The sequence below is a fragment of the Vidua macroura genome, chromosome 2 (assembly GCF_024509145.1).
Source record: "Vidua macroura isolate BioBank_ID:100142 chromosome 2, ASM2450914v1, whole genome shotgun sequence".
Classification (NCBI taxonomy): Eukaryota; Metazoa; Chordata; class Aves; order Passeriformes; family Viduidae; genus Vidua; species Vidua macroura.
The window spans coordinates 66225703-66250848 of record NC_071572.1 but is presented as its reverse complement, the minus strand read 5'-3'; the positions used below and the strand labels follow the sequence as shown (position 1 = coordinate 66250848).

At 41.3% G+C, this 25146-nt stretch overlaps 1 protein-coding gene across 4 annotated transcripts; it reads left to right on the top strand.

The window, feature by feature from the left end:
- The first annotated feature begins 1541 nt into the window (after window positions 1–1541).
- TFG (trafficking from ER to golgi regulator) lies at window positions 1542–24911 on the top strand. Of its 4 annotated transcripts, none has more exons than XM_053970127.1 (9): window positions 1543–1673; window positions 3905–4009; window positions 5676–5884; window positions 12460–12543; window positions 13418–13564; window positions 14974–15141; window positions 17466–17606; window positions 21557–21646; window positions 24129–24911. In XM_053970127.1, exons 3-9 carry the CDS (start codon window positions 5701–5703, stop codon window positions 24485–24487), a joined length of 1173 nt encoding a protein of 390 aa, XP_053826102.1. In that variant the 5' UTR covers window positions 1543–1673; window positions 3905–4009; window positions 5676–5700; the 3' UTR covers window positions 24488–24911. The 4 variants fall into 4 exon arrangements, with proteins under 4 accessions (XP_053826104.1, XP_053826102.1, XP_053826103.1 ...); XM_053970126.1 differs by having other exon boundaries at window positions 1545–1673; window positions 24126–24911; XM_053970129.1 differs by lacking the exon at window positions 14974–15141 and having other exon boundaries at window positions 1542–1673; window positions 24126–24911.
- Window positions 24912–25146: the final 235 nt, after the last annotated feature.

The following is a 25146-nucleotide window of genomic DNA, read 5'->3' as shown; positions in this document are numbered from 1 at the left end:
TATCAGCTTATTACAATGGTAAGTATTTCAACAACTTTAACTTTACTGAATTTGTTCATAACATTTAGAATTAAAATTTGTATCGTGTTTGTTATGAACAGTTTCCACGTGTTCCCCAGAGACGCGGGCAGGGCCTTCCTAGTTCCCATGGCAACACTAAAAAAAACTACGAACTCTAGCTAAGTACCAAAATTGAAATGCTAATTAGCTAATTGCTCTGTTTGTTTTCTCTAAACTACCTGGCCTCCCACCCCTCCACGCTGCCATTCTGGGACTAACATGCAAATAAAAACCCCTTAGGATCATGGGAGTATTTTTAGGAGATAAAAATGAATATAAATCAAAAACTGAACACAATAGAGGAGTCTAGACAAATGCCCTAGCTGAGGAAGAGGGAAACACATCCCCTGACTGGCTTTTAACCATCGCCATCACCTAAGAAAGAACAGACTATATTAGGCTCTGAGAAGCCGGGAGATAGAGACAGAGAGCTCTGGTGCTGCCACCACGGAAGGAATGGGGACAGCTGTTGTTCTGGACTTCAGCAACAGACTCTGCACACCACGCCTCCTCATCCTCGGGCCACTGGTGTGCCACAAGGAAAGGAGAAAGGACAGCTGCTACTCGGGACTCCAGTGACAGACTCTGCACGCCTCCTTCCTTTCGGCTGCCTGGGAAAGCTACGACTGCGGGGGTGAGCTCTGCGTCGAGCCCCCTGCCCAGCTGATCTTTTTAATAAAGAGCTGATGATTAATAAAGGCATTAGCCCTGTTCATTTCAGTGTTCATCTTTTCTCACTTCCATTTCAAATTTTCACCTCCATTTTCAATCTGCTTACTGCTAGTTGGACCCTCCTCTAGGCAGGGACAGAGCTCTCAGCAAGGACAAATACTACAAAAATTAAACAATTCTTACATTTGTCTTGTCCCGGCAGAAAACAGATATTAAAGGTGTCTTTTCAGAGGCATCTTTAATGCCAGGAAATAACTAAGCACAGGTGTGCTTTCGGTAGCTCTGCTTAAGCACCAGCACAGCATGGCCTCACTGCTAAATGAAAACGGGCAGCAGAAACCCCAACTATCCCCGAGTAACATGAGCTCCAGTTCCAGAAACTCTAGGAGAGGCACCCTTAGGAATCCATTCCCGCACCTTCCATTGACAAAACTCAGGAAATTAGCTGCAGATTCATGTTTTTACTCCCTTAGGGGGACAAGCTCTGAATGCAGGACAGGGAAGTGTGAGGGGGTGTGAGGGTGTGTACGGCTACAGGAGCAATGAATGCCTGGATGGGACCATTCAAGGACGAATGGCTCCTGTGTGTGGGTGTCTAAGAAGTCCAGGGGAATTTTACGGCACCTTTTTTCTCTGAGCACCGCCAGCCTACGGAGGCCAAAGCTCGTATTTCAAAAGAAAGCCTCTGCCAGAGCGCGGCCTCGCTGCAGCAGGGCCAAGCCAGCACGGCGGGTAAGAGCTGTCGCCATATCAGCCGAGAAGGGGCGGGACACCGCTCGGCGGAGCGCGCACGCGCTCTGCTCGCGCAGGCCCGGCCGCGCTCCGGCCCCTTCTCTCTGCCCTGCCACGTACGGGCGGTGGCGGCGGCGGCCGTGCCCGGACTCGCGCGGGGCTGGACGGGGGAGGGGGGGCTGCACCGGCGGGACGGCGGAGAAGCCAGAGTAAGAGAGCTGGGGCTGCTCCCGGGGGCAGCCGCGTGTGGAAGCGGCGGGAAGGAGGGGGGGGGGGGGGCAGCTTTGGGTTTGGGGTGAGCCGACCGCCACCTCCTCCCGGCCCCATCGTTCCCCGGTGCCAGGGGCGACGCGGCCCCTGGCGGAGGAGCCGGGAGACCTCTCGCGTCCCCCCGGCCGCGGCTGAGGGAGGCGGAAAGCGCCCGCGGCCTCCTGGGCCCGGGGCAGCGGGAGATCCCGGGATCCTGCCTTTGCACGGCCCGGTGTTTCTTGGGTCACCCAGCCGCTTTCCTTTGGGAGCCACAGGAGCTGCCGGCTCCTCATTGCCAGGCAGGGATTAGCTGTGATTTCTGTTCCCCTTTGGGCCGGGCCTGCCCGTATGGGAAGTGGAGAAAACCGAAAAGAGTTCTTCTCCGTTCTGCTCCCTCGCGTCACCCCCCCACCTGTCTTGGGAAAAGTCATGGCTCTTTCTCGGATGGCGTTTGGGAGGCAGTCCTGCTTGCTCTTGTTTCTGTCGGCATCACCCTGATCCTTAACCCTGTTTTGACAGAAAAGATTGAAGCAGGAGTGTCTGTCTTTCCCCTGCCTGGGCAAGACTGTTTTTCTTGCTGCTGTGCAAAAAGGGTAGTGAAATACAACGTGGTCATGAGATGCTGGTTTTAGAGGGGATCCTGAAGTGACTGGCCTAGATTGGGCAATCCCAGTCCACATGCAGCACTTAGATTTGTGCATGATTGGAATGGAAAGTGAGCCAGGAGGGGAGGAAAAGTCTGTACCTGCAAAATGCAAGTGGTACACCAGGAAGGTTAGAAAGATGTCAGTGTGATTCTTATGGGAAGCAGTCTGAAAGATGGAGACATAAACGTTTTTTGGTTGGTTGGTTCCTCCCCGCCCCAGGAAAGTAGACACTGATTTTGTTAAAAAGCTCATTAGTGTGCATTCTGGATGTGTTCTCCATAGAACTGTCTCAATGGAGTCATCCATTCAGCTGTGTCACAGTGAGGGAAAAAGCTTCAGTGCTGTGTAATTCAGCAATTTGAGTATTTCACATAGTTTTCTGTAACAGTTGCAAGCAGCTGTGTCTTTAAATCTGGACACCTTCAAGCAGAATGGAGAACAGCTAGACCAAGAAAAAGTGCATTTATTCTCCTGCTACCTTTTTGTAGTCTGTGATGGATAGCAGGTGTCTGTGGGTAATGCTGGTAAATAAGGCATTACAGTAGCTCCTTTCCTTGCACCAAGAAATGAACGATACATTCAATCTGTTGAAAGGCCACAGGAGTTCAGCTGTGTCCACTAAAATGTGCGTGTGTATGTTTAGGCCTTAGAGATGAGGTTCAATTCTTACTGTTAACAGTTTCTGAGTAGCATATGTTGTAATGCTGAAGAAGCAAAACCAGTGCCCAGATCTAACACTTAAACAATTTGAGGGGGTAGCTAAATGAACTCTTTGGTTCAACCAGTCTTTGATGCATTATCTGTATTTGTCCAGTGCAGTAAACTTAACCTGGATCTGTAGCAGCTCTGGGGTGAAAGGGGTGCTATCTACATGCCTTACTCCTTTCATAAGATGTCAGTGAGGCAGCAGAAAAGTAGTCTCTTCCTGTTCCCCTGCTTAGTGTGTCACAGCACTCTCTCACTGTCAGGAGCAGGCACAACCCTTTTAAAGGGGAGCACTTCATACCCAGGATGAAGGAAGCAGCTGCCAGCCTTGGAGAACCAGAGTGGCTTTGTGTCTTCTCTGGGGTTTGCTTTTTCTCTGCCTTCATCCTCTGTGTTCCAGTTTACTTCCAGTTGAGTTGAAAGAGGAGAGCTGGGAAGCCCAGCTTTATGTGAATGAAGGGGAACCTACTTTTTTTCTCTGGTTAGCAGTGAAACATCTAAAAATCAGATTATGGATTTTTGAAATTGGCTGTGCACGTGAAAGAGAGGAGTTGCTAGAAGGATTCACCCATGGGGTCAGAGGGAGGAGCCAGGTGTGTTCCCTATTGGAGTGTTCTGTATGCCGAATCATCTCTTGATCTTAGTCCTGGAAAGGAATACATTGCTATTAGGAATTCCTACATGCCATTAGAAAATTAAAAATTATTGTTACATTGTGGATAAAGCAAGGGCTTTTTTAAATAGAGTATATTCACTAAGATGTTCTAAAGTGAAAGATTGATGTGAATTGTGTCATTCTAGGGAAGTGTGACTGTAAATATGTTTATTTTCTGATGCAGCTTACTGTTCTCTGGCATTGACAGTGCATGGCGGCTTACCTTAACTCTGTCCTGAAGTGAGGTGGGAAAACTGTCCAATAATCCAGCATCACTAAGACAGACAAGGTAATGAGAAACGTGTATTTTTGGAAAGGAGATGAAAGCAAACCTGTGGGTCAATACTGTTTTATTTTTTAATACTTAAATTAAAAAAATCCCAACTACCAACCAACTTGTGCAAAAACCCTATGCTTTTAAATCTAATTTAAAATTAATTAGGCTGGGTTGATGTGCCTGCAGTCAAGACTCCTATGTTGCAAAACCCGACTAATGCATTAGTGAGCATTAACAATCCTATAAACCTCACAGTTTCATCACAGTGCCTCAGCAGCAACGTGGCTGTGTTAATTGCTGGTCCCTTTTCCCTGCAATTAGGCTGTATCCACCTACCTCGTCTTACGTGTGATGAGGAGAGTGAGTTTTGTTCAATAATTGCTTGTATATTTTTGGGCTAAACAAAGGGCTTTGCCTGAAATTTTGCTTTGTATTAAGTTAATTACCAACACCCCCAGAAATTTAATTGCAGTCTAAAGATAGCATTATACCCCATCTTTTTAATGCAAAATATTGTCACTGAAACAGTAGAGTTAAATATATACAGGTGCATCAAGGAATGTATTAAAGGCTTTAGCTGAGTGTCTTGTTTCTGGTTGGAGAGAATTTTCAATGCAGTACTTTAAAAATAGACTGACTATAGCAAAATTCATTTTTCTCATAAGGCACTGTGTTATAACATCCTTAAAGGTAAAGGAAAAATATCTGCATATCTCTGAGAGTTCTTGTGCAACAGAATGAACAACATACTTGCCTGCATGGGGCTTCAGAAATCTTGATTTTGATATGGACTGCCTACATTTTAAGATCTCCTGTAATTGTATTTCAGATGTTAAGATAACTGCTTCTTTAGTTGCTCCTCTTTCCAGATCTATTGTTTTGGCCCTGTCCAGAGTAGTGAAAAGAGGAGGGGACATTTGACTAACTACCTGGCTCTCTTTTTGTGTTTTTTTTTCCTCCTCTCATCCTCTCATTCCTCTTTTGAGTAACTTCGCTGTAGTTTCAGATTTTTAAATGTAAAGCCTTTGTGTTTTTGAAGGAGAGATGATTAATACAAAGTGGTAATTTTAAAATTTTCTTACATAAAATGTTAAAGATATAACAGAAGTATATGCTGTCTGCTGCTAGGACACAAGGTGACTTTGTTGCACTTCCTACTCAGTTGGAGCAATTGCTCGCCTCTTAAAACATTGAGAGTAACAGACTGTTCGGACCATGTGTTGAGCCCAACGAGTAGCTAATGTGTGGTGTACTGAACTGCTTTTAAAAGTCTCAAATTTTGGTTAAAATATCCCAATCAAAGTTACCAAAAATTTAAAAATTGTGTATCTTCTTTTCTGGAGAGGATCACTCAGTGAGTTCTGATCATCCACATGATAAAACCAATGTTTAGCCATGCACTTATTTGTTCAGGAAATACTACATGATTCAGCTTGATCCCCTTAGTAAAGCCACCGTAGAACCTGAAATCTTTGAGGTATTTGTTCTGGCAGTCTTTTCTTAAATGAAAAAAAAAGCCATTTGTTCTTTTTCAAAATAGGGGGGCATGTAAAAGTAATCCAGTTAGGTGATAATGTAAAGCTTCAGAACTGTCATCAGATAGATGATGATAAAATAGATATTATAATAACTAACAGTTCAGTTTTCTGAAATGTTCTTAATGTTTTGCTGCTAACAGGTCTGCAGGTGATAAGGAATCCACCATGAATGGGCAGCTGGACTTAAGTGGGAAGCTGATCATCAAAGCTCAGCTTGGGGAAGATATTAGGAGAATCCCTATTCATAATGAAGATATCACTTATGATGAATTGGTGCTAATGATGCAAAGAGTTTTTAGAGGAAAACTTCTGAGCAATGATGAAGTCACAATAAAATATAAAGATGAAGGTAAGGTTTAATTACTGCTGTTGAGGTTTAATTTACTACTGTTGCTCTGATACGGTTTATCTATGGATAGAAACTTTAACATTCACCTTTTAGAATTGTCCAATGTCACAGGCAAATGCAAGTGATTTCTTGTGATCACTTTTTTGATCAGACAATAGAAGTTGTATTTCATTATCTCCTGTTATGTTCTCTTAACAGCATTTCCTTCATTTTTTTCCTGAAATATTTCCTCAGTTTTTTCTCTCTGAAAGTGTACTTTTTGCTGTTGCAAGAAGTTGATTGCAGGTTTCTCTTCTGTTCATTCGTGTAATTTTTTTTTTGAGTTTTCAGTGGTTTTGAAGGTGTAAAGAGAATAAACATGTATGATCTTAACACAAGTTATTACAAGACAGAAAGCTTGATCTATGTGGTAGTAATTCTTGATTATTTTTCTCCATCAGTAAAGATTAGAAAAATAATTTTAACTTGAAATATGCATTAAAAGTTATCTTTCCTCTCTGGGACCATTTGAATCTGTTGCACATTGGTTGTTCCAAAGAAAATACTGATCATTAGTGTTAAAACAGATATAACCTTGAGGACTTCCACAGAATGAGGAGAGCCCTATTTGAGATGCATAGAGACAGAAAGTTGTGATTGGAGGGCTTTTCCGCTTTGAATGTCAATGAGGCATGGGTAAGTTGTTTAATTTGGGACAGAGGGATGGTGTTCATAAAATGAAACTTGGAATGAAGTGATAAATCCAAAGTCTCTTAAAGACTGATGATTATGCTGTTGCACAGTAAAAAGTGCCATATTACTGAAGCATTCAGATTCATTTCTCTTAATATTCCTAGGAAACTTTAGTGCTGCCTGTGATGCTTAAAATGTGCCTGTGCTGCCTAACTTTTGTTCATATATCTAAGCAATATAATTTCACTTTGAAGAGCCCTGAGACATGTTTTTGAGGTTCATGAAGTTTTTGAGATGCTGCTTATCAAAACTGTAAGTAGCGTAGGCCTTGGGTCTTGACCAATATTTTGGGTCTTGATCTCTAGTGAGAGGGAAGTCAGTGGATTTGTGGTGGTTTTGTTTTCCCTCTTACCACATTTTTTGCTTTCTGAAATGAGAAAGGTGAAAGGAGACTGGATGCTTTTTCATTAGATTAAATTGAGTTATTTTGGGTTTTTTGCATTCTTACATGTGCTTTAAGTATGGTCATCTGGGGTTTTTGGTGTATACTACTCTGTTTTATTCAAGATAAGATAATGATGTATGATGAAGAGAGTAATTAGTTTCATTCTTTGGTTGTCTTTCACAGTCTAGAGACTTCCTGCTTTCACTTTTAGTTTTCTTTGTCTCAGAACTGTATTTGGTTTGCATGGCCAGGTTTTGGTAGTGGGGAGGGCTACAGGGGAGGCCAAAGCCAGGCAGCTCCAGGACAGACATGCCACTGGCCAAGGCTAAATCAGACGTAGTGGTAATGCCTCTGTGGTAACGTATTTAAAAAGGAAAAAAAAAAAAAAAAAGTTATGGCACAGATGTAGGTTTGGCCAGAGAAGAGAGGAGCAAGAATATGCAAGAGGACTAGCTCTGCAGACACCAAGGTCAGTGGAGAAGGTGGGCAGGAGGTGCTCCAGGCAGCAGAGCAGAGATTCCTGTGCTGACCATGGTGAGGCAGAATGTGCCCCCACAGCTCATGGAGGTCCATGGAAGTGCAGCCTGTGGAGGAGCCTTACACCATAGCAGCTGGATGCCTGAGAAGAGTCTGTGATGCTGTGGGAGGCCTGTGCTGAAACAGGTTCCTGACAGGACCCATGGAGAGAGGAACTCATGCTCAAGCAGGTTTTCCTGGTAGGACTTGTGACCCTATGGGGGACCCATGCTGGAGCAGGCTGTTCTTGAAGGACTGCATTCAATGGAAAAGTGATCCACATTGGAGTAGTTCCGGGAGAACTGTTGCCAATGGGATGCGCTCACACTGGAGAAGTTTATGGAGGATTCTCCCATGGGAGGGACCCCAGGCTGGAGCAGGGGAAGAGCTCCTCTGCCTGAGCAGTGGTAGAAACCATAACCTTCATTCTTTGTGCCCCTGCACCACTGGGAGAGGAGGAGATAGAGCTGCAAAGGAAGAAGGGGTTGAAAGGTGAATTATCCTGCTCCGATTTTGATTGGTAATACATTCAGTTAATTTTCCTAAGTTGAACCTGTTTTGCTCATGAGGGTAATTGATTTGTGATCTCTCCCTGTTCTTATCTCATGTCTTGTTCTTTCACTCTATGTTCTCTGCCCTGGCCACTTGTGGAGGGGAGTGGTGGAGTGTAGCAGTCAGAGGCCCTGCAAGGCCTCCATGGCGGTCACTAGCCTAAGATAAGAAATGCAGAGTCATGATGAGTGGACCAGAGCTACCCCTCTTCCGCACATCAGACCCCTGTTATCTCTCTGTAAGGCTATAGGTCGTATTCTCCTCGACCCCAGCGATAGGTCAAATCCTGATCCCTCAACAGCCTATAAACCCATACCATTGCCCAGCTCAGACGGAAGAGCTGTCACTGGAACCCTTTGCAGAAGCTGCCAATAAAGACATCTTCGCAGAACTCCACACAGCCTTCACCTCTCTCATTCCCTGCGTCTGCTGAGGCACTTTGCGAGCACAGAGCTGAAATCACTAAGAGCTGAAATCACTCCACAAGTGCTCGCTAAAGTAGCCAACGGCTCGGAGCTAGCCGGATGGCCCAGACAGGCTGCGCCTCATCAGCACAGTGCTATCTGGGACACCTACGGCGGCTGCTGCCCCGGGGGCCAGACGGACCCCTGGGGACCCCAAGCCATAATAATGGAGTGGCTTTGGTGGGTACCTGGCATCCAGCCAGGGTTAACCCACTGCACAGAATGTGCTACTATTCACTGTGATTTCAGTGTATGTTATGCTAACTGATCATCACTGCTGTAAACTATGGTAGCTGATCATCACTATTGTAAACAAATAAATGTTCTTGCTATCAGAGTTAGTTGCAAGTGATCAAGGAAAAGGTTAACAAGGCTTCAGTTTGCTTGTCATGTGAGAGCTGTTATATCCTTAACTTCATTTCAGCTAAGCTAAGATTCTTCTTTAAATCTATTTCAGTCATTAGATGCATTGGAATATATACATTTTAGCTATTTCTGTTTTGTTATTTATCCCTGCAGATCTGCAGGAATGCTTGTCTGGATCTGTTATGAGGAGATTAAACTTAAACTGGTCTAATGATGTCCACTACTTCCACAACCTCCATCTATGTCTTCTCTGAATTCATGTGCACAGTCTTTCAGTGTTCAAAGAATGTTTCATCTACCCTTTCATATTCCTACATTATGTTTAGGTTATGTGGTGATTTTATTAATTACCAAAGAAAAGAAGCCTCAGGTTGAATTCTGCTTTGTGAAGTCAAGTTTTATATTCATGCTTTCAAACTCCTGAGCTAAGGAAATTGCTCTGCTAGATGTGAAACAATTTTCATGTCCTATTTAAAGTTCTTGAACACACAAAACCCAATGTCAGCTAAAAAATCTCAACCCCAAACAAACTGAAGAGGACTGTCAGCAGTGAATTTGTATGAATCAAAGAGTAAAATTGCATCTTAAGCACACCATGAGTTACACATGCTAAAAGGCCTGAGAAAGATAAATTCCTAAAATAATAGGATTAGAAAGGAAAATAAAGGAAAGTCTGTTTTATTTTTCAACCAAAAATAATTAACATTGTGTAATTCTATCTGTGTCATGGTAACAGGAATTAAGCTTCATTGGCATTCCTTAAGATGAGGTTTTTTGCTATATCTAACATACTTAAATTGTCAGACAATTCCATGGCTTGACATATACCTTATGAATCCTAGCCTATACTCTACTTGGATAATAAATTGATGGCTGTCAATAGGAATCATAGAACTGACTTTATGCATCTAACAAAATTCTGTACTTGGTACTTCTCAGCCTTTTTTTTTTTGTCCCCTAACAATTTAAAATACAAATTTTTTTCATTATTCTTAATGCCTTCAACCTAAAGGTTAAAGTAGGTGAGGGAGAATTAAGATGGGATGATCCTAGGTCTTTTGGGTGACATTAATCCATGTAAGCGATGTGTATTGATGTGCATTTTCATTTCACAGTGCAGGAGAGACTGTTTAGAAAATGCATCTTTGTTCGGGTAGTGAATCTGAGTGTTGACTGGTATGACAGAAGAGCATCAAAGGATGGTTTGCCAATGTTGTGGATTGCTGAGAGACATAATTAGAGTGTTACCATGATAATAAGGAATAGAAGGGCTTTGTGTTAAGACACCGGTGGATTTTGGTATCAGCATTTAGGAAAGGTTACTGAAAACCAGGAGAAAGTCTTGAGTTGGAGGGAGCACACACCTCATCACACCCCTCTTTACTGCCAAAGCAAAAAAAGATCTGTTTAACTTTGATGAAGTCTGATTGTCCAAGTCCTGTTATGGATCATCAGGGGAACTGATCCTCCTCTTCCTGGCACTGGCAAGGTGGCACCAGTGAGGCTGCATGTCTGTGCTCCCTTTTAATGTGTGCACTCCAGGACAAAAAGAACTTGGAAAGGCTGCAGAGGGGTCCAGCAGGGTGTGGTGAGGACAGGGAGGGACTTTGTGCAGGTGGCCTTCAGGGAGCATTGGAGGGAGCTGAGCTTATTCACTGTGCTGCTGAGGGCAGAGCCAGTGGAAAAGGAGTTGCAAAGATCATTGAAGGTGAGCAATTTGCAGTAGCACCAGATGGCAGCAGCCAGAAATTTCAGTTTGAGAGGCTGAGCATGAGTTTTGGCAAGGAGGCAGTGTGTCACTAGAACAGGCTGCCTGGTGGGGTTTGGAGCCCTTGTTTGTGGAGACTTTCCAATCTCTACTCAGAGAATCCATGACTGATGCTGCTATCAACAGATGTCTTTTGAGATTGTGAAAGTGAAAACAGGAACATAAAAAAAATCTTGGGAGGCAACAGTATTTCTTTCAGGAAAACTTGAAAATTATTTTATATGCCATCATTTTATTAGTGTTTGTAACCTAAGAAAGCACCTTCTTTCAAGACAGACAGGCTCTGTGAGATGTCATTAATAATACTTAATTTAGGAAACTTTCCTTTGCAGAGGTGTTACTTGTAGTCAGGGATGATAAAATTAGAATGTGTAGTTTTTGAAATTCTGAGCTGTTTTTGACTTGATATCATGTGTTTTATTACTCTTCATATTGAGACATTAATTTATTTGAAAATTTTTACCGTAAAAATGCAGTTTGCCCTTGTCACCAATGTGTAAGGAATTTATATACACAGAATTTTTAGGCAGTAATCTGTAACAGAAAACATGTTCCTGTGTCTGTCCACAGAGGCCCCTTGCTACAGTGAAGGAGCCGGGGCAGCCTGGAGTTGGCCTTGTTCCAACCTGTGTAGCATTTATCTAAACACTGTTACTTTTCAAGATGAAACTTCACTAGATGGTGTTTCACCTCAGTTTTCAGTTTTCAAACTGCTCCGGCAGGAAGCATTCCTGCAATCCCTTGTGCCAGTACACGTTTTCCTGATAAATTGCTCCCACTCTTTCCTTTGCACTGCTTAGCTTGGGTTCATTTAAGCTATGAATAACCTGTTGAACATGTTAAACACCAGAAAATCTGTCCTGTCAAAGACAATAGTTTTGTTTTAGTTGTGATTTTGTTGAGTAAGCAAAGATGTTAACGCAGCTTTCTTTGACTCAACTTAAAATTGTGAGAGACCAGACTTAATGGGAACTTGGTATCTCTTTTGAGGATTAATGCAATTAAAGGTGATCAGTGCTTTGTGCATAGCCCTTTGTATCTTAAGAATAAATGATCCCATCCAGTTCTAATGTAGTTCCTGTGACAGATGGCAATGTGCAAATTCATTAGGATCCTGTGACATGGAAGAAATCCATGACTAAGATTTGTGACTTTGTGTAAAATTCCTGTTTGAGAGGAGTTTTCTTCTATTTTGGCGTCTTCATGCCTTCATACTTATTTGTGTGTTAAAGTTGAGAGAGATCTTTACTATTCACTTCTACACATGAACTTTGTTTGTCAGCAAGGGAAAGGTAATAGTCTTGCAACTCATGTTCTGAATGTAACCTGAGGAAGTGTTCTAGACATTTGAAATTTTATTTGGGTTTTTAAAAACTGAATTGGGTTTGGCTTGTGCCGTTTATCTGACTCTTGTCTGTTCATGAACAGCATGGTTCTGGAGCCACTTTGGCATAGGCATTTCACTTTTAACTTCTTCCTAGTGTTGGACTTCATGAATTCTTAGCTCTAATATTTCATCCTGTATGTAAACATAAAAGAATGATGAACTATATGGAACATCAAAGGGCTAATGTCAGAAAACTCCCTTTTGGAGCCATTCATGCTTCTGTCTTACCTTCTGTGCACAATTTCTCTGCACACTGGTTCTTGCACTAAAATAATAATCATTTTTTCTAGTGACTTCACAGTCAAATACGAAGGTTATTTTTGAGTAATGAAGGAACATGTCCTGATGTGAAGCTCAGTAGTCATAGGCTGTGATTTTAATGTAACTTTTTCTTGTTCTTTTTAGATGGAGATCTTATAACAATTTTTGATAGCTCAGATCTCTCCTTTGCAATTCAATGCAGTAGGATACTTAAGCTGACATTGTTTGGTAAGTATAGTAGACTGTATTTTTCTATTTATTTTACATAATATTTATTAAAATTCAGGCAGTGGGCTTCACTGAGAGGTACAAAATACTTCTATTTGTCAGAAGGTGAAGAAAATGAAACCAATAAGTTGGTACTGCTGAGTTAATACATAATACCTATTTTCTCTTGATGTTTTTCATGGCACTTTCAAACTTAATGGACGCGGAAATTACTGCTTTTTACACTTGCTCGAAGTGTAAAAAGCATTAAAGTATTTGACATGTGTGCATATACATGTGATCAGTGGTTCTTTCTTCCTTAGTGCTCTTTTCCATGTTCTCTTCCACTCTAGCATTTGTGGGATTTTCTTCACAGGTGCATGAGAATTTGAAGCTGACACTTATCTTGCAGTAGTATACTGTTCCAAACTAGTGTTAGTTGCTTGGAGTTGAATAGATGTTAACATTTATCCTTTAGCCTTTGTGTAAAAGTTCTTTATTTTCAAACTACCATAGGTAACTTAGCATGTAATTCCAAGCCTTTAACCTGGACACTGACCTTATTAATGAATTGCAGTGTTGTGTGGACTGTGTTAGTTCTAAAGGGACAGCTTTCCAGAACCACTGCATCATTCAGGGTATATTCAGGGAAATGAGTAAACAATGCAGACACTTACTGTGGACTTTGCTTTGATACTGTAGCTTTTGCTGAACTGAGATTATATTAAAGGAACAGTAAGCTCTAGAATGAGTTCAGTCTGTGTGGACTAAACTTTGTCACTTTAAACTCGACAAAGGATGATGATGCTACAAGCAAGTAAAAGTTGGAATTTTTTTGGTCATCTTAAACTGGATGTTACTACAGTCTTAAGTTTATCTATTTGCTGTTTTGCAGTGAATGGACAACCAAGACCCCTAGAATCTAACCAGGTGAAGTACCTGCGCCGAGAGTTGATAGAACTTCGCAATAAAGTCAATCGTTTACTGGACTGTTTAGAACCACCAGCGGAACCAGGGCTTTCCACTAATCTGCCTGAGAGTGGTAGGCAGCCTGGCAAAGAGTTGTTTGCTTTGATTTGCAGAGTGGTGTGCTGTTTAACAAAGTAAAACAAGGATCATTCTTAATTGTTGCTTGATTGCCCAGAACTTAATTTTTAATGCTTTAGTTATTTCAGAGACAGAATTTTTGTTTGATGTGTCTGGAGTAAAACACTGTAACTAACACCTGTGAACTCCAGCAATGTCTTGAGAGGGCTTTTAGCCAAATTAATAGTTTGTTGTTGGCGAAGAGTTCTTGCTTGCAGTTGAGTAGTCCCTCTGCTTACTTTGGGATAGCTCTGGTGCTTATCTTGTGTTGCTAAGCAAGTTTGATTCACTAAAACAGTAAGAAGTGAATTCAGCAAAAATTATATCCACTTTTTTTGCCAGGTTAGGAAATTGAATCCACACATTTTGCGCTCAGACCAGCATCAGAGCTGTCTCAGGGTAAGCAGCATGAGGGTGCAGGTAGGGGTGGGACAGGATTTTTGGGGGAGGGCAAAATGGGAAAGAAAGTCTTGTTATCACAGTTTCAAGGTATTAATCTAGCTTAGGGCAGTTGTACTGCAAATACTGTATCTCTGTGTGCTTAACTACAGAGTTTAGGTAAGCTGGACACAGAAAATAATTAGACAAAGTCATTAAGTAGAGTGCTCTGAGTAAAGAGGTGAACCGAGAACATCAGCCTGCCTTTTAGGAAATGTTGCTTTTGTATTTGCACTTTGAAATTTTACTGCTTTTGTTGTTTAAAAAAAAATCCCAGCCCTGTTCCTACAATATATGCAATTAGTAATTTCAGTAAAATACCATGGATTCTGGTTACAAACTATTTGGAAGGAGGTTAGAGTGATGATCTAAGAGTGTAAACAAAACTAGCCAGTCTGTATCTATCTGTAGTTGTTTGCTTTTAACAGAAAATGTGGCAGTATTAGGTAAGGCATTTCTGATCAATTCAGCTACTTCTATAGTTGCACAGATCTCAACTTCACCTGTCAGCGTAGGAAAAATTAGTGGAGAAAGGTAGAGTACAAACCAGAAACTGCAGATGATAAAACACCATAATAAATTGGAACTATCCTGTATGTTTTCCTAATTTTGAATTCTTTGTGGGCAATTCATTTGTCTGAAGCAGGAGCTTTGTGCCTTTGACTTTTATAACACATGATATATTTTACTGATAGTCCACAGTGTTAGTGTATCTTTAAGTAACTGTGAAAGAAACCTAAGCTTTGTGATCCATCCCAGTTTCAAATACATCAGTGATTCTTCACTGTTATCCTAACATGCACATTTGAACAGTTACAATTATAAAGCCCCCAGCTGTGCGATGTTGCAGTTGCTGTAGTGCAATGTGTGTGTGTGCGCTGGTGTTTCAGTTCTGGAGAGCTGGTAACTGGGCATTTTGCTTTGTAGATGCTGTAGATGGTAGGGACGAAAAGCCTGCTGCTGCTGACGCTAACGTTAAGCCATCCACTCAAGTTATAGCAGCGAGCATGTCTGCATTCGATCCGCTAAAGAACCAGGATGAAATCAGCAAGAATGTCATGTCAGCCTTTGGCTTGACAGATGATCAGGTGTCAGGTAAGGATGTGGCTGGTGAGAAGGAAAGCTAAACCTTTTCATAATCCATTGCTCCAGTTTTGATTTGTGACAAAGCATTTTTATGTTGGATGTATTAAGCTGTGTTCTGTGTTCACTATGTCTTTTCAGAATTCTAAAACTTGCTATGTTAAGGTGTTGTATCTGTGTGCTAACTTTTGTATACAAAATATTGAAATGCTGCTGTTGATTTTAGCATTGTGTTTTAGCTTGGAGTACAAAATGGCTTCATTTTTTAAAATTTGAATTATTTAAAGCTATTGTGTGGACTAACTTAATTGGTATCTGCCAGTGATAGTAGAACTCACTGCTCTGCTTTAAGGTTTGGTCTTGCAGTTTGTGTTCTTGGCTTGTGCTTCTGCTGTTTGGGTAATTCAGAATGTGTTGTATGATCCCACCTTTTCTCTGTTTCATTTTAGAAGTAAATAGAATCAACTTTTTCACTGTTAACAGAAAGTAATAACGTACTTGTCTGAATTATATTTATTTTTGAAGAGCTGAAGGACTGCTGGCCCTAGTAATAGAATGCTAAGCATATGAAAACTGATTATACTAAACTGAATGCTGTCAACTTGAGACAGGATAACTGAAGCTAGAAAAGCAGTGTAGAATGTGATAAGGAGTGTGATGCAGAACTTAGGGAAGTGATTTTGCACAGAACCTGTGCGGGCCTGGCAAGGTTTAATGGTTAATTGAAACATGAGAGTGAAACCGCTGTTAGCTAACAGGATTTGCTGTGTACTCTCATCTCCAGAGCAAGTGAGTTTTATATGTTGTGTGAAGTAATGATACAGATGAGGAAACCAGTAGGAACTGGAGGTCGTTCCTCCAGTATGCCTGCCATGGCAAAAGTGTGGAGTAAAAGGAACAGATCTGCACTGATTGTGACTGTGCAGTATCTAAAGTTGTACCCACAGACAGTGATTAAGTTCAATATGAAGTACAGGTCTGTGGACTAGGCCTGTTGTGTGATCTCTTCCTCCATGGCACATTTTGGGTATTGTCACAGCATGGTTCTTTCACAAACCAGATGGTACTTGAAAACTTGCAGTGGGCTATCTGAACAAGTAAGCAATAGCAAGTGAAGCACAACTGGCAGAAAATTTGAGTTAATTTTTGAATGAGTGGTTTTGTCAGTGTCAGTTAATATTTTGATGAGGGATATTTCAATATTGTGTCTCCATAATTCTTCTGAGAGAGTGAAATTACTTGACCGTTCTTTGAATGTACAGAGAACTCCACAGAGGACCATTTAAGCAGGGTGTAAGAAATCCCATTTCTAAAGCTGTAATCCTGCAGTTATGTATATAAATGTGAATCAAGTAGTAGGCAGATTTAATTAACTTTCCCTTAATATGGTTAACATGAAAACACAATTAGGGACTTGTTGGATGCATATTTATATTGTGTAAATGTAACTATCTTAAAATTGCAGATGTATTGCAGTTCTAGTACTTGTGCTTAACTTAAAGCATATATTTGAAAATAGTGTATCTTAGCATTCATACAGTTGGAACGATCCAGGTTTAAGCTCCCTTGTGTCTAACAAAATATTTTGCATTAAATTGTAGTATATTATATTTGTTCACATGTGTGTTTCAGAACTTCTTACTAATGTAGAGAAAATCAGAATTCCCAGTTTCCATGCTGTCTTTGGGTGTCAGGTGGAATATTTTCAGAATTAGCAGAGCAGACAATTGCTTTTAGACTAAAGCCTGCCATATCCCGTCTGGGAATGTGATTTTAACACCTCTTTGGAGGTTTTCTGTTCACATGCTGCTTAACTATCAGTAAAACACTTTGTGGCCTGGTCCATGTGTTTCACAGTAAGACACTAATCCATTTGAATAGTTCCATGCAACCTTCTACCTTTCCTTCAGATAAGAAATAGTAGGTAAGTGCATGTTGTGTCCAAACATGGGCGACTCCTCAGTGTGTGTGTGTGTGAACAGTTAACACTAGAAGCTGTTGAAAAAATAAAAATATGCTGTCATTAAGGGTTTTATCTCACAAATGAGTCAGGTTCCTCAGAAGAATGAAATCTGAGTGACCTAGAGATAGGTGGAAAATTCTGCCCCCTCTGCCTGCGTGTCCCACCTCCCCCGCCCCGAGTATTTTCAAATGAAAGTGTAGGTGTGCAAATATACACTTAGTTCTTAGTTTTAACTTGGATATGACACACGTGTAAATCTGAAGTGGAAAAAATGTTAAAAACATTGCAAGGCAGGGATCTTGTATTAGAATTTTTTAATTCCAACTGTGTATGTGTTCATTTCACATACTGTATTTTGTTCTTGCTCCTCTAGGACCACCCAGTGCCCCTGCAGAGGAGCGATCAGGAACACCGGACAGCATTGCTTCCTCTTCTTCTGCAGCCCATCCCCCTGGGGTTCAGGCACAGCAGCCACCCTACCCCAGCACACAGCCACAGACAGGGCAGGTGGAAGGTAAGCAGAGTGCTTTTCTACTGTCCAGGATGTGAAGGATGGTGTCTGATTCTGCCTTGAATTAGCAGACCCAAAGTGTATACCAAACTGCAAATCGATGTGCGCCCCTAGGCAGAACAGCTTTTGTCCTCACTGCCCGTGCTGGTTCATACAAAAACAGCAGGTGGAGCAGTGGCTGTTTGAAAGGGCGGGTGGTGTAACACGAGAGAATTTTCATGGTACTGTTTTCTGCTTGCATCTGTGCTTGTGTCATACACTGTGTGTTGTGTTGAGCTTTCACTCAAGTAACAGTTTGTGGACTTGTCTACTATGTATTAAAACTGTTGTTTACTCACCATTTCTACCTAACAGACTGGAGCTAATATTTCATTGCTTCCCTTTTGTGTATGGCTCTGTGCTAGTCAGGTTAAACCCTGTAACCATCTTAAATGCATGGTAGTTCCTTATAACTCCTGACAGCTCAGCTGGCTCTCCTTTAAAGTTAAGGTCTTAACTCTGGTATTCACATTTGTTTGCAATATGCCCTTAAAATGTTATTTAATTTCTCAAAATTTACCTATTCTGAGGTTTCCTACATTTGGGCATCATTTCTTCTGGTGCTATTTTCTAAGTGTGCTGAGCCTTCAGACCTTCATGCTTCTGGATTAAACTGTCTTTGAGATAACCTGCTTTGTTGCTTCTTCCTCCATATGAAGAATAATATAAAATTGTTTCTGTGCTGGTGTAGGCACAAGTGAGAGCCCCCTGATGCTTGCTTTACTGATGTAATGGCTCAGACAAGTGTGAGATGGTGATCACAGTATCCATAGTCACTTGGATTGTCTTGCCTGAAGGGAATAAGTAATATTTTGATCGAGCACAGCATTTGAACAGATGGTACTTATATATAATATTTAAGAAGGTATGAATCCTGTTGGTTGAAGTGGAGCTTATGAAACACTTCTGCTGCTTTCAGCCTTTTTTTGCTTATTAGTCAAGTGTTATAACATAGCAAGAGACACCTTTGTAGCTTAAAGATAGAGCAGTTCGGTGTTTATATATAAAAGTTACTTTTGCAAAAAAGGGCTGCAGGTTCTTCTGTTGGCAGCCAGAAAACTTAATGTTCAGCAACCATATTCTCAGCTACTGAACTTGCATTTTATGAGTTTTAATTTTTTTACTTTAGTTTAATGCAGTAAGGTAAGAAGTTTTAAGTGTTGCCGTTAAACTGGAACTGAAACAAAGAAGTGAAACACTTAAAAGCACTAGCAATGCTAGCTTGGAATCCTGTGTGGCTGCTAACACCAGGGAAGGGGAAAAGTGTTTGTTTCAGTAAAACTCATCTTACTTGGGGAGATGTTATCTAGGCTCATGTATCAGAGTAGATGTAGTTATTTTTCTAAACTTGGGTCAAGGAAAGTATAGTGCAACAGCACTAATTATAAAGGGTTTGATCTGTAGTTTTATGTAGTTTTTATTATTGCTACTGCAATCTTTTAAGTATTGATTATATTTTCTTCACTCTGTGGTTCAGTCTTCGGGAAGAGATCAGAAGTATCTTTTGTCTTTGTTCATTAGAAATTAGAAATACATTGCTTATGCTGTGTGTGGTACGTATGTGGTAAACAGCATTCTCTCACCAAAGCTGGGTAATGTAAGTGCGATTATCAATTTTATTCCAAAGTGTTCCAAAGTGATTCTTTGAAGCCTTCTTTGAGGTTTACTGAGGTTTGATATCACCTCAGTCCAGTGGTAATTTGGGGGCTTGTACTGTCCCCACAAAGCCATAACCCAGCCAGAACTTTGGATAGGTTTTGACTGTTAGGTTTTCATACAGGATGGACTCACATAAATGACACTGCTGGTGAACAGCAGGTTCTGTTAGAAACTAGTTTTGGAACTAGTTTGAAACTATTAGTTCACTTTCTAAAAAACCCAAAACTCCCCAAGCTCTACTTCCCCCACACACTTTCCCAGTATTTTGAAGATATAAGTAAACTGGTGATGCCAATCATGTGTCATTCTGGTGTATCGGGCTTTTTTTTTAATGGCTTTCTCTGCCAGTAAATGCTGTGATGATTGTGGTTGGGTATTAGGTTGTTACATGTGAATATCAAAGTCACCTCACTTCTGTGTGCTGATATTACTGAAGGGCTGCCTCCCTTAAGGAGTTTTCAGCATTCACTAATTTGAATTAAATTGATCCAGCAAAGATGTTCCAGTACAGTGCTGTGTCTTGTGGCCTCTGCTTTTCTATCATTAAATTCAGTCCTGAGCACACACAAGAAGCAATTATATACCAATGTGGATGCTTTTTTTAGTCTTTGCTGAAATACATGTGAAATCTCAGTCTCATAAGCACTTAATGATCTTCTAGGGAAAAGAATATTGTGTGAATATATGTAAATGGTCTATATTCTGAATCAGACTAAAAGTCTTATTCAGTGCACAGGAACAATGGTAAATGCTGGCAGACCCTTCACTGCAATAAGCACTGCTAATTACAAAACCAGACATCAGTGCTATAGTTCATCTAGTTTTCAGAATAAAAATCCAGGGAAAGAAAAGACTCTGTCTGAGGACCCAGAGTATCCCTGCCTGTATTCATGGCTGTAAATTAAGAATGTTTTCTTAAATGGCACTGGAACACCTCTCTGTTTGTCACTAATATCTCAGCCCAGGAGAAGACAGCAAACCTTCTCAGAAACCTGTGGTAAAACTCCATGCTGTTTCTTAGCTATCCCTTTACCTGGGATTTCCAGCAGGTGCCAGTGTGGTCTCTCCGTTAGCCTGTAGGGAACTATCCCAAGATAGGCAGCCTGCTGGTTATTCTCCCAGAACTTCCCCATGTCAAATGAGCTTCAGAAAGAGAACTTTCTGAATTTCTAATTCTTAATTATCAAGCTATCAGGCTTAAATTCTCTTCAAGCCTTGTGTTTTGCACTCTCATCATCCCACAATAATTGCACACCAAAACATATTTTAAGTGACTGCATCAGTATAAAGTATTCTAAACACCTTACTGTGAATATAAAATACTGTTACTTTCAGCTGCAAATAATACAGGCAAAAGAAGAAATAAGGAGTTACTTTAAATCAGTGTGGACAGGGATCTATCTGGGGGAACTTGGAGCACAGTCGAGTTGCTTTGGTCTCTGTGCAGCTCTGAACATAGAGTTTATAGTCTATTTATACAGTCTGCTGATCTTTGCAGAATGAATAATAGTACAGTAACACTTCATAATAGTAAAGTTTCCATGTCTGCTTCAGTTCAGCTAAGCTTTAGTTTTGGCAGATAATTGATTTTTTTCTTATGCTGTGGCTTTCTAGATTGAAAAACAACAGAAGCATAAAGCCTCAATAGGACCCATAGGTTGTGTAAACAAATATTCTGCCTCTTCTTGCCAAGAAGTTGAAAACAGGGAATGTAGGAAAAATAAGCATTGACTTGGACTACCAAATTTAAGGATATATGGTTTTATTTTTGCTTCGGGTGTATACCGCTGTGTCTCTTAAGAAAACTTGGCAATGCTAAGAGGTGGATGTCTTATCTGGAAAATGTGGTCAGCATAAATAATGTACCACTTGTTTACAGTACTTGGTTGCAGAAATGGTCTTAAAAAGCTAATCTAAATGGACAATCTGAGGACATGTTTAACATTTGAAGTACTTTTATTTACAGTGTAAGTTCTAGAGCAGTTATGAAGATGTTTAAAGATTCCTGGTCTGTTACCCACCAGAGTAGTGCTAACTAAGGAGCATAGATTCTGGCAGGCTCTGAAAATGTGCAATAGTAAGCCTCACATAACTCTTTAGATAAACTTCATTTAGTCAGAGCAGCATGTTTCAGAAACTAAAATCTGTACTTTGATGTCACTGGGTTTGTTTCTGTGATGTTGAACTGTCAGGGTATCATTCACTGTAATGCACCAGGGTACTGGGCTTCAACGAAATGCATTTTTAATCCCTAGGTCAGATGTATCAGCAGTACCAGCAGCCTGGTTACCCTGCTCAGCAGCCGCAGGCTCAGCCCCAGCAGCAGTACGGCGTGCAGTACCCAGGTAAGCAGCTCTGCAACAGCAGCTCAGCAGAAGGACCTTTCCTGCAGTGCCTGACCCTGTCAAGCTTCAGTTCCTGACCTTGTGGGGCAGGTCAGGGTGCTCAGCTGCCCAGATTCCTTATGGGAACTGGCACAATTCAGAAATTGCCGGGAAGAGAGAGCTGTAGCTGTTTATGTTGTTAATATGTAGTCAAAGTTCAGTCCTACTTGATTATGACCAAAGGCAGACCTCATTATTAATCAGCAGAATGCCTTGTTAGAAAGGCAGGCAAAATTAATCACCTTAAGGGTGAGCAGCCTTCACGATTATATTCTGCAGTCATGAGATTCTAGCAAGTAAGTGACTAAATATCTCAATTTAGCTTCCTTAAATATCAAAGGTGGCTAAAGATGACCCCTATTTCTTGCATCTAGAATGATTTCCGTGTCCAAAATTTACTGGTGTAAACACTGTAGTTCTCATTCAGTAAATCCTTGGCTAATAGACATACTGTAAATCCCAGAGACACTTTCATAGTTTCTCTTTCTTAGTTAGTTAATTAGTTCTTGACAGTTTTTCTTTTTTAGTTTTTGATTTTGCTGATACCTTAAATAAAGGTGCCAATAGACTTTCAGCAGAAGAATATTTTAGTGCACTAGAGGATTATGTACAGTATCTGCAGTGAAATACAAAAAGCTGGCTTTGGTGTATGCCCAAAATAAACAACCTCAGAACTTGCAGATCCTTTGGGAGCAGCTGGCACCTAGGAATGCATAGCATATGCTAGGAATGATAATCCAGATGAGGTTTAGGGATGAACCTGTAAGAGTAGATTCTGTAACAAATTGCATTTTGCTTAATAATTTTAGAAAATTATACAAAGCATTTATCATTCCTTGTTTTAAAAAATCCTTCCTAAACTAAACGAAAGACTCCCATTAAGTGACTCAGAGACAGTGTGACCTTTTCTTGGTGCACAGTTCGGAGTGCATCACTTTTTATATAGATGAGAAGATTTGCAGAGCTCATGAAGAAATTCCATGCTTAGCTTGGATAAGAACCCTAGAATACTTGGACTAAAGGTTTGTGCCTCAGACCTTGTTCCTGTGCACTGTGTGAGAGCTCGTTGGTTTGAGTGTCTAAATGGTATCTTGTTCTCTGCAGACTTCTTGCCCCCCCCCCCGTTTCTAATTAGAATACAGAGGCAGATGTACTGAGGTATAATTTCAGAAGTAGCAAGCCTGTTGGAAGTAGAAGAGTCTATCTGACACTCTAGACTTAAAAACTGAGTGGGGAAACAAAGGAGTTCCAATCTGCTTTCTAGACATATCCTACCATCATCTAATCCATTATATTACTGATCTTCCTGTGAAAGCTGTAGTGCAATGTGAGTTTTGCTTTCAAGCATCATTGTCAAGTATGAATGAAATGCCACCAGAAACTTACTGGGGCACCTCTGTTTGTCATAACTTAGTTCACAATTAATGTTAAGAGTTTGCTTTGAGGACCTATTGACAGCAGCCTTTGGAGATGTTGAGTCATAGCATCTTTTTGTTCATTTTGCTTTAGTTCTCATGAGTATTGTCTCCTTTCAAACCCATGTCTCCCCAAGAGCAGGATACCTTCCCATTCTTGTAGATCTGCTAGGCAACAGTGGCTATTTATGGGTGTATAAATGGACCCTTCAGAGGTTTGTCTCATGAGTAAATTTTGATCCCAGTTTCAAGGTGAGTTTACTGCAGTGCATTCTTACCCTTACTCTTTCCATTTAGGGCTGTGCAGTTTTAATAATTTGTGTGTCTGGTGTTTAATGCTGACAGGATTCCAGTCACTGGAGAGGTTTCATTGCAAGTAGCTGCAGGTGTGTTTCATGATGGATAGAAGTAGCTATTTCGTCATGAAAGGACTTTGTTCCATTTTAAAATTTCTGAGAAGAGAAATTCCTTTTGGAAGCTAGTGTTATACAGAAAAATCAAATTTGGGACATGTGTAAATGGAAGTTTTGTGCTAAAGTGTTCTGTTCTACTTAACCTTTTCACATTTAATGCTAAAGAACTGAAAACACCTATGATTTCACCTATGATTTTTTTTTAATACAAAACCCTGAGAGTATTGTCAAAACAGTTTAATTAGGAGGTTTTATTTGGGAAAAGGATTGAATTTTGCCTCATTTGCCAATGAAGACTTTATATTTTTTTTGTGTGCTTTAAGGAAAAGACTACTTGCCTTTTTTTTTTTTCTTCATTTCTTGTCAGTCACAGGAAAACTGTTTTATAGTAGCTGTTGTCAGTGTGCTGTGCTGCCACGGTGTGCACCAAAACCCCGGCCGTGTGCTTATGTGAAAGGCAGGAAAACTCGCATTTCACGCTTGGTTTGCCTTTTCTGTGCTTCCTGCATCGTTTTGCGTTTGTCACTGTGAGCACTAGGAGCAAAAGGTTTTTCTGCAGGCACCCACGGTTCCTTAGTGTCTCTCACCCCACCTTGCTCTCTGCCTTTCCAGCAGGCTACAGCCAGCAGCAACCCCCATCGCAGCAAGCCCAGCAGTTCCCGGCCTACAGCCAGGCGGCTGCCCCGGCCCCGGCCGCCGCCTTCCCGGGGCAGGCGCAGCAGCTGCCGGCGCAGCAGCCGCCGCAGTACCCGGCGGGCAGCTTCCCCCCGCAGCCCTACACCACGCAGGCCTCCCAGCCCGCCGCCTACAGCGGGTCCCAGGCGGCCCCGGGCACCTTCCAGCCGCGGCCCGGCTTCACCCCTCCGCCTGGCAGTACCATGACCCCCCCGCCCAGCGGGCCCAACCCCTACGCCCGCAGCCGTCCCCCTTTCGGGCCGCAGGGCTACACCCAGCCCGGGCCCGGCTACCGCTAAGGAGGTGCCCCTGAAGACAGCGACTGACACGTGCGATTCCATCCCAACGGACTCCAGAATTTTTAATTGAGATTCCAGAACTGTAATGAGGCAAAACTATAGCTGTTGATTAAATTCTGCTGAGGGGAGGGAAATGACCAAATCTTTCCTGCTTTAAATTGTATTCGCTTCCTAGTTTAATTTGGGGCTGGGTGGTTTTTGGAAAACACTACTTAAATGTCTGTAAAGTGATTGACATTCTAGCTTGCCTTGTCTGAAGGATATGAAGATACTAGTTGGAAGTTTAGCCCACTTGTCAGGCTTGTTTTTACTAATACCATGATGTACTAAATTAGATTCATTCTGGAAGTCAAACTAGATATGATGTATTATAAATTGTAATGTTCACATGAAAAAACTAATAAAAAACCCTGAATCTATTAAATGCCTGATCTTGATTTTAGAAGTTAGGTAATACTGAAGAAGACAACTGTGATAAGACCAGTGTGCATGCTGGGTGCAAAGACTCTGGTGAAGAGCAGCAGTGCTGGGGTTTGGAGGAGGAGGAGCAGATTTCTGGGTGTGTAAATGGAGAGATGCTGGGACTGCAGATGGCTTTCACAGCAGGGGGTGGTTTTGTGCTGTCTGCTGTCATTAATTGTCAAGTGACTCTTTAACTA